This window comes from Orycteropus afer, unplaced genomic scaffold (genome assembly GCF_000298275.1).
Source record: "Orycteropus afer afer isolate SDZICR_OR568_19922 unplaced genomic scaffold, OryAfe1.0 scaffold00042, whole genome shotgun sequence".
NCBI classification, from domain to species: Eukaryota; Metazoa; Chordata; class Mammalia; order Tubulidentata; family Orycteropodidae; genus Orycteropus; species Orycteropus afer.
The window spans coordinates 14,313,038-14,322,892 of record NW_006921629.1 but is presented as its reverse complement, the minus strand read 5'-3'; the positions used below and the strand labels follow the sequence as shown (position 1 = coordinate 14,322,892).

At 51.4% G+C, this 9,855-nt stretch overlaps 1 protein-coding gene across 1 annotated transcript in view; it reads right to left on the bottom strand.

Moving 5' to 3' along the window:
• PITPNM3 (PITPNM family member 3) overlaps positions 1–9,855 on the bottom strand; it is a 144,970-nt gene that overhangs the window by 16,792 nt on the left and 118,323 nt on the right. Inside the window, exons 6-9 of the mRNA XM_042780494.1 lie at positions 6,953–7,142; positions 6,275–6,397; positions 4,931–5,115; positions 688–857 (exon numbers count right to left, since the gene is read on the bottom strand). Coding sequence (XP_042636428.1) covers positions 688–857; positions 4,931–5,115; positions 6,275–6,397; positions 6,953–7,142 — 668 coding nt within the window. The remainder of the gene's footprint in view (positions 1–687; positions 858–4,930; positions 5,116–6,274; positions 6,398–6,952; positions 7,143–9,855) is intronic.

Here is a 9,855-nt window from a genome sequence, read left to right as displayed (position 1 = left end):
GGTTCTAGACTAAATCTGCTTCACTTGTGTACCTTAGCAGGATGGGAGAAGGCATTCAAGGCTGCAGGCACTGCATGAGCAAAGGCACTGAGGTGGGCTTACATATATGGGGTGCCAGTGAGACCAACCTGGCCTCAGTGGGTCTGCCTGGGTACTGGGGAAGGAGCGATATGGACTGCAGTAGGGTGAATATTGGTGGAGCTCTGGTGCCACAGTGCCTAAGGCATTTGGCTACTAACCAGAAGGTCAGTGATTCAAACCCAACAGCTGCTCCATGGGAGGAAAATAAAGCAATGTATTTCCATAAAGATTTACAGTCTTAGAAACCCAGTGGGAGTCACTAGGAGTCAGAATCAACTGGATCGCAGTGGCTTTGGGTTTTCTCTTCCCATAGGGCATGACAGTTGACAATGACAGTTGACAATGCAGCCACAAATTAATTGGTGAGGGATATGCGACAAGGACAGCCAGATCCATCAGGGGCTATCTCGCCTCTGTCTTATCAGGGGGGACTGGCCCTTCTCCATCCTCTCCCCACTCTGCACCCCCAATTGCTCTCCCCAACTCCTCTCTATCTACCCCAACTCTATGACCTTCCCCACCAGTGCCCTCCCTACCTCCAGCTCCCCGAGTTTTGTGGCCTTCTATGGTGGCCTAATGACACCAGACATCTCAGGCCACACCCACCGTCCAGCCCAGGCAGCACTGTCCTCCGCATGGCCAGGACCAGGCCCAGGGGTGAGCCGAAGAGGAAGAAGTCAGACACGTCGAAGTCGAAGCGGCCCAGGCTGACCTCAGGGAGCGGGGCCCCAGACGCAGGGAGCTCAGCCTCATCCTTCAGCACGCTCGAATGGATGCTGCAAGAAGAAGGCGTGGAGGAGGGGAGAGAGGACAGAGAGGGGGCAATGCTCACTCAGAGGCTGAAGGCGGAGTTTGGAGGGTCCAGCCCCTCTGTCACTGGGAAAGGGCTGGGAACCAGAGTCAACGTGCCTGACACCGTCAATAGAATCAGGGACAATCTTGGCATTGGCCAGGAAGGCCTGGCCAACACTGTATGCAGGCAGGTGGGCAAACTGTTTCTGCAAAGAGCCTGAAAGTCAGTATTTTAGGCTTGTGGGCTGTATGATCTCTGTCCCATCTACTCAGGTCTGCCACTGTAACATGAAAACAGCCATAAAAACAAAAACCAAATCAGCTGCCTACAAGTCTATTCCAGCTCATAGCGCCCCCATGTGTTGAAGAGTAAAACTGTGCTCCTCAGCTGACCTATCTGCCATGGCGCCTCTGAGAGACTTTGAACCACCAACCTTTCAGTTAGTAGGCAAGCACTTAACTGTTTGTGCCACCCAGGGACTCTGCTAGCAGCCATGTTGTGTTGGGTGCCATCGAGTTGATTCCAACTCATAGTGACTCCAGGTGAGGAGCAGAGCTGCCCCATTGGGTTTTCTTGGCTGTAATCTATGCAGAAGCAGGTTACCAAGTCTTTCTCCCACGGAGCCACTGAGTGGTAAATGAATGAGCATGGCTGTGTTCCAATAAGACTTTATTTATAAACACAGGCTGCAGGCGGGATCTAGCCCCAGGCAGTAGTTTGCTGACACCCTGCTGGAAGGGAGGAAACACAGTTGGGTGTCAGGGTCGCCCCACACCTAGGTCTCCTCCTCCAGCAAGCTGGATTTCAATGGCCACACTGCCACTTTACACCATCCACCAGAGACGCCCAACCTGAACAAGACACAGACCACCTGGATAATGTAGGCCCTGCTAGCATTAGGGTTTTAGTTGCAAGTCACAAATATAAACATCTTGGTCTCCCCTCACCTCCAGCCTGCAGATGAGGCAGAGCTTAAGAGAAAACACGAGAGGCACATGGAGACCCAACCAATCCCATCCCAAGGGCTCTACGTATCTTAAAAGAATCCAAACAGACACTCTGACCCAGATGCAGAGCGGGCTGCTGAGGACCAGGAGGATAGCAGGGGCCCTCCCTAATCTTCCTGCCAGCACTTCAGTACAGCTCAGAGCTTCAGACACCACAACAGAGCTACATTATATATGAATCAATCTGTTGTTGTTAGCGGCTGTCAACTCAACCCCGACTCACGGTGACCCCACGCACAACAGAACAAAACCCTCTCTGGCCCCGTGCCAGGCCTGTGATCAGTTGCAGACTGGACCCCCATGATCCTTATGGCTTTCCCTGGCTCATCCTCAGAAGTAGATCACCAGGCCTTTCTTCCCGCTCCATCTTACCTGTTCCATATCAGAGCAACACACAAGCCTCCACTGACAGACGGGTGGGGGCTGCCCTTATGGTGCACTGGCTGGGAATCGAACTCGGGTCTCCCATGTGGAAGGCAAGAACTCTACCATGAAAGCACCAATGCCTCGAATAATGGAATTCAAACTTAACTAAAATGCTAGACTCTGAGGACCAAGAGATTTTTAGAAACAGCAATTTAAAGAGTGTGGGAAGGGTCCCCATCTGCCTTCCCACCCCAAGAGCACCCTCAAGAGTCCAGAAAGTAGAATCCTCAGCAGCCACACTCCCTCCTGCTCACAGTGTGAGCAGCTCCCAGCAAGAAGGATGACTCTGGTGTTTAACAATACATATTTCATGTACAGCGTGGTCCCTAAACACACGCCAACTACTTAATTGCCAAAGAAGCCACCATCTGTCCCTCCACCAGAGGGAAAGCTGGCTGTGTTGGACCAGTGACCAAGAGCCTCCAACTTCTTGTCAATCTCCACCTTCGGGGCTTTCCTAAAGTGTTTTTCAAGGAGGAACCAGAGCCTGTCACCTTGTCACCCTGACTTGAAGGTAGCTGCTTTTCTAAGGGATAATCTATCAGTGGGACTTTAAATAGTCAGAGATTTAAATAGGTGGAGCTTTTGACCCAGTAATTCCTCCTGCAGGAATCTGTCTAAATGAAATAACCTTAACATACACATAAGCATGCATGCACTCTTTTTAATAGTGAAGAATTAGAAAAAGCCAAAGCGTCCAGTTACTGGGATTGATTAAATAAACTGCTGTCCATTCACGAAATAGACTATTATACAGCCATTAAGAAAATCTGTTATTGTTGGCTGCCATCAAGTCAGCCCCTGACTCATGTGGCCCCACGCACAACAAACAAACTTCTGCCGGGATCGGTCAGGGATCAAACTCTGTGACCCACAGAGTCTGCAGGGGCTGATTTTTAAAAGTAGATGGCCAGGCCTTTCTTCCTGCTCCACCTTTGTCTGGCAGCTCTGCTGAAATCTGTTCCACTTCAGAGCAAACACACACAAGTCCCCACTGACAAGACGGGTGGTGGCTTTGCCTGAGATGCATTGCCAGGAATCGAACCCGTGTCTTCCATGTGGAAGGGGAGAATTCTACCACTAAACCACCACTGCCCTCCTTTAAGAATACCTACCAAAAAACCAAAACCAAAACCAAAACCAAACTCACTGCCGTCGAGTCGGATCTGACTCATAATGACCCCTCCTTGGGTTTCCGAGGCAAGTATCACTACGGAAGTAGATTGCCCAACCTTCCTTCTGAGGAGTGGCTGGTGGGTTTGAACCGCCAGCCTTCTGGTGAGCAGTCAAGTGCCTTAGGCACCACCTCATCAGAGCTCCCTAGAATATCTATCAAGTATTTTTAATTATATGGGGAAAATATCACAATATACAGGGTTGTATTGCTGCTGTTGGTTTTAAAGAGAAACTATATGCAAAGCATGTGAAAAAAATGCTGAATGGAAACACTCCAAAGTGTTAATAGCAGGTCCTTCTGGGAGGTGTTATGATATATTTTCTAAATGATGTCATGACCTCATGATATTTATTGCTTGAATAAGAAGGAAAGAGGGAAGAAGGGAGGAGAGAGTGGAGGAGGGGGAAGATGGAAAGAGGGTCCTTCCCATTTGGCTCCGTGCTCAGCACCCACTCATATCAGATAATTCATTTAACCCATGTTGATTAACATGTCTCTCTAGAAAGTTCAAGGGTGAACAGGTCTGTGGAGGAGCCTGCTGGCCTACAAGTAAAAGAACGTTGTGTAGGAAGCACCAAGCTGGGAATGGAGGGTCGGGGGTGACCAGTCCTCCGACTGCGTATAGTGCAAACGGTTCATGTGCTCAGCTGCTAACTGAAAGGTTGGAGGTTGAGTCTACCCTGAGATGTCTTGAAGGAAAGCCCTAGTAATATGCTTAAGATCCCAGCCATTGAAAACCCTGTGTTGTTGTTGTTATGTGCCATCGAGTCGGACCCAACTCATAACAACCCCGCCTTGGGTTTCCAAGGCAGTATCACTAGGGAAGTAGATTGCTCAACCTTCCTTCCGAGGAGTGGCTGGTGGGTTTGAACCGCCAGGCTTCTGGTGAGCAGTCAAGTGCCTTAGGCACTATGCTACCAGAGCTCCTATTGCAAACCCTCGGCAGCACAATTGTGCTCTGACCCACAGGGGTACCGTGAGTCAGAGTCGACTGCATGACTGTGGGAACTGGCTGTGTAATCCTGGGAAGGCTCTTCATTTTCTTGGGCCCTGGTTTCCTCATTGGAAAAATAATCAGACACACCTGGGGTAGCTCACACACCTCCCACACATCTGTTATTTCACCAGATTCTTAAAACCATCCCGTATTTGCCCCTTTGCAGAAGACAAAACTGAAGCTCTGAGAGATAAAAGAGCTTGTGCCCGGTCCTTCTGGCACAGAAGCCACAGTGCAGGGACCTGGTTCTCTGTGCAGGAAGGGCTGGTGCAGGGCCAGTGGGAAATGGCCTTGGCCCCTTCCAAGTACATGTCAGTACTTGTATGTGGCTCCCATGGAAGGGCCTGGACAGGTGGCTGGTCACAGGTCTCCCAAATAACTCTGCGCCCAAGGCCCTCTCTCCAAGGATGCTTGGCTAAAAAGAAGGCAGAGGCAGGGAGGGGCATTACCTTGACAGGAAGGCATGATGCTGGGTGATGGCCTCACAGTCGTAGGTGGAGGAATCACTCTGTTTCCGTGGCAATGGCCTCTTGGGCTCCTCATCCTCCAAGCCGCTGGAAATGTCAATGTTGCTTTTGCTGAGCCGCTTGCTGCCGGCCAGCCCACAGTCCTCCTCCACCACGATGGGGGTGTCCTTTGGGACCAAGCAGAAGCCGCAGGAGAGCATGGCTGTCACTGTAGGCTCCAGGTCCTGCCTCCTCCCCCACGGAGAAGCAGGGGCACCATGAACCCCTTTCTCCTAAGATGTGAGAGGCTATAGGTCTTCCAAAAGGACTGCGGAAGTCACAGTGCAATAATGGGGGAACGTGAGGAACTGCCCTTGGGCGGTGCAAGCAGTCTACGTTCAGCCGCTAACCTAAAGGTTGGCAGCGCAAACCCACACAGCAGTGCTGCAGAAGAAAGGCCTGGCAATCTGGTTCCATAAAGATTGCAGTCAAGCATGGAGGGATGGACACAGGGCAGAGGTAACTATCGGGAGGAAGTGGGAGGGGAGCTGTTGCATTGGGGTAAATTGTGGTCAATGTCATGAGACAAAGTGTATGTGAACTGCTGTATGGAAAGTAAATTTGCTCTGTAAATTTTCACCCAAATCACTTGGAATAAATAAATAAAAAGGGAAAAAAAAAAAAGATTCCAGTCAAGAAAACCGTATGGACATATGCACACCCATGTTCATTGCAGAACCATTTACGATAGCAAAAAGATGGAAACAACCTAGGTGCCCATCAACAGAAGAATAGATAAGCCAACTACACTGCATATACACAATGGAATACTATGCAACACTAAAGAATAATTTAGAATCTGCAAAACACCACATAATGTGGATGAACTTGGAGGACAGTATACTGAGTGAAATAAGTCAACCCTAGAAGGATAAATATTGTATTAGTTCATTATTGCAAAAAGCCAAGGAAAGGTTTATATATGGAAGGAAATTTTCTTTGTTGATTACCATGGGTGGGAGAGGAGGGGAGGGGAAGGAACATGGCAAAAATTAAAATAAATACAAAATAAATTTTTTAAAAAGAGAGAAAACCCTACGGAACAGTTCTACTCTGTAACACATGGAGTCACCAGAGTCAGGTTTGGCTTTTCTCTTGGGAGGCTTCCGTTTCCTCACCTGTGACAATCATCTCTCCCTCCCCTGGTAGGGTTTGGATGGGATACTTTGTAACCCGAACATTTTCCCTGCAAATGTGAAGGTCTAACACAGAAGAGGCCCCTTCCCCGCTGGGGCTAGGGAGGCTCCCCAGGAGGACCCCTCCCCCACTGCCGCCACCTGGCTTCACCTGCGTGCTGCTGATGCTCCCCTTCCGGCTGCTGCTTCCAGGGCTGTCACCTGAGGGCCCCGCACTGTAGTAGATGGCATCGAAGGCCAGGAGGCCACCCACACAGTCCCCGATGAGACACACCTGGAGGAGGCACAGCAGGAGCTAGAGGCTGGCCCACTGTTGACCCCCACCCCTCAGCCCCAGCTGAGGCTGCCTTTCCAGAAGAAGGAGCCTGTCCCAGGGAGGTGAGAGAGAGCCCACACTGGGGGAGGGGTCATCAGCCTGCAGTCAGGGATCAGGTTAGGATCAGGGTCAGACTCAGGCATGGGCTCAAACCCATAACTCAGCTTGTCGGCCTCAGTCTTCCTATCTGTAAAATGAGGATAAACTTGAAGATCTCAAAAGCCTCCTTCAGACACAGGGAAGAGGCAACTATGGGGAGGAAGTGGGAGGGGAGCTGTTACATTGTGGGAAATTGAAGTCAAAGTCATGAGACAATGTAGTAGTGGGCTGCTGTATGGAAAGTGAATTTGCTCTGTAAACTTTCACCCAAATCACAATAAAACATTTAAATAAAAAACACTCAATCTCAGATGCTTTGGCTCTAGAATAGCCTGGGCTTGATCCTTCCAGTAGATTCCAACCCCTCTCCCAGGTAGGAACCAGGACAGGGGAGGGGCTGGCAGGCTGTCCTACCTGCCCGCTGAAGCCAATTCCGTCAGGGGACTTGAGGAATTCTCCATAGACCTGATTGGCTCGCGCGATGACCGTGGCCACAGCATCCTGGTACTGCGGGGAGGAGATGGCCAGCAGGGGCAGGGCGGCCAGAGGGGCGTGGTCCTGGCTGTTGCTGGGGCTGCCATCGTCGTGGCTGTAGGGGCTCAGGCTGCAGACAGGGGCCCCAGGTAAGCCCAGCCAGGTCAGGCAGGTGGGTGGGTTTGGGGCTGAGGACAGGAAGAGGAAAGCACATACGTGCTGCCCGGGAATTGGGCCCTCAGCTCCAGGGCACCTTAGGGTGGAGCGCAGGCCCAAGTCAGATGGGACAAAGCACGGATGAAGGGTGCTGGTCCTCCTGGGTCCATTGCTGGACCTAGTCCCCCATGTGGAGAACACTCTCCTGTGATACCTGCTGCTTCCACAAAGGGTGCTTTCTCCACCCTCTTCTGCTTGTCCCCAAAGGACACCCCATTGTGGTGGAGGGAGGCCCTGGGTGACATAGAGGGTTAATGCATTCACCTCACGTTTGGTGGTTTGAATCTGCCCAAAGGTACCCCAGAAAAAGAGGCCTGGCTATCTACTGAAAAAACAGCTATTGCAAACCCTATGGAGCACATTTCAAATCTGATACACACAGGATCATTAGAAGTCAGAATTGACTGGGTTTGAACTGCTAGCCTTCTGATTAGCAGTCAAATGCCTTAGGCACTACACCACCAGAGCTCCCAAAAATATATATATAATAAAATCATGATGGAGGAAGGTACCCAGAGACCCACCTGGGTGTGGATCAAGGAGGGAGCAAGTCATGGCTGACTTCCTGGAGGAGGTGGGGTTTGGATTAGGCCTCAAGGAAGGTTTTGGAGAGCTGAGAAGGGAGAAGGGCTTGGAAGGGGGCACATGGCTACGTGCGCAGCATCATATGTCCATTTTTTGCGGGGAGAGGATTGGAACTTTCATTGGCTTTGCAGAAAGGCCTATGACCCCAGAAAGGGCTAAGGAAGCTGCCTTCTAGCATGTCCACTACTGAGGACTTCCCAGCCCCTGCTGGTGACTCTTCTCTTTCCTCCCTCCTACCAGGAAGGCCCTCCCTCTCCAGGCAGCTCAGACCTACCCGAGACCAGCCTCTGGGGCATCAACACAGTTCAACTCTTACAGCCTGAGCCCCTACAGTGCCAGTCAGGAGAGATCAAGACAGGCCATGGCTGCCCCAGCCTCTCCCCTTTCCCGGGAACCCAGGCTCAGACTGACTCCCTGGGGGCCTACAGAAACTGGAGCAAGTAACAGGGCTCAAGGCCCCTTTGGCAAGTGGTCGGTCTTCACGATGTGCAAGGATGCCTCACCAGCCATTGCTCATCGCCAAAGAACACAAATTAGAGGAAACAGGCCACGACTGCAGCCGGAGAGATTTTAATTAGCTGCGAAAAAGCTCCCTCCCCACAGTGATTACGGGGTGATTAATTGCCCTGGCAAGGAGCTGCCTGGAGGAGTGGTAAGCTCTGTCCCATGGTCCCCTTGAGTGGTCAGGCCATCCATCTTCCTGGAAATAGTGGCCTGGGCTGGGCAACCCACCCTGGAGGTCAACTGTCCCGGGGGCTGGGGCATGCGGGCCCTGAGATAGATGATGCATGGGCAAAATTAACTCCCGGACTGTAAGAGTCCCAAGAGCAAAAGCCGCCATCAGCTGCTTCCTCAACCTGCAGCCTGGCAGAAGCCATGAGCAGTCATTCAAGATGCAGATTCCCAGGCTCCACCATCCTGCTTCTGACACTGCAGGAGTGAGGCCGTGAGGCCTGGACAGCGTGTGGTTTAACAAGAATGACACCAGGGATCTGGGTGAGTAGTTAGGTGGGTGAACTACTGCCCTCATCTCCTTCCTCTCTCCCGGCTTTGATAGAGATCTGCCCTCTCTGTGTCCTAGAACATCCGAGATGGGACTCTGCTGCTCAGTCGGAGGGAAGGAGACATCCCTTCCTTGCTCAGACAGGAAGAGTGAGGTCCAAAGAAGGAAAGGGGCTTCCTCACGCAAGGTAAGCTCCCAGGGCAGGGCCGTCTGCCCTGCCTCAGAACTGCTGGGTGCCCTGTTTGGCTCTCAGTCCTGGTCCCAGATTGGGGCTGCTCAGCTCAGCCCCTCCTCGGAGCCACATCTAAGAGCATTGGCTCCCATTTTCACAGGTCAGGGGGTTTGGAGCTCCCCATCCTGGTACCATGCTGGGGCTTGTTCTACTCTCTCCACCCCTAGATGGGTGGAGCAGAGAGCCTTCTCACCCTGCAAAGCTGATGACGCTAACCACAGCTTCTGTCTCCTGTGCTGTGCTAAGTGCTTCACATCCACTATCACCTGGAATCCTCACAGCAATTCCTATGAGTAGGTAGCATTATTATCCCCATTTTACAGATGAGGAAACTGAGACCATGAAAGGTTAAACAACTTCCTCAAGGTCACACAGCCAGGATTTGAATATTGGCTGACTAGCAAGCCCATGTACTTAATCAGGCTCCGATAGTCTCAAGGTACACTCAAAAGTCACCTCCTCCAGGAAGTCTTCCCTGATATTTCCAGATAGAGCCACTGGTCCTTTTGAGTGATGGCAGGGCCCTATGCAACCCCTATTATAGCACATATTCTTTCAGGGTTGTTAATTGTGTGGCCCTGGAGAGAGGCTGCCTGGGTTTGAATCCTGGCCCCACTAGCTAGGTGAGCTGAGGTAAGTTGCTTAACTGCTCAATGCCTCAGTTTCCTTATCTGGGCCAACTAGACCAGGGCCTACTGAACTCAGAAAATCGATCTGAGCCATCGCCAGGCCAGCAGCAACCAAGTCAGGCCAGAAGAGTCATCAGTGTGTGTGCTATTAATTGCATTCTACTCTGAGTAGCCACTT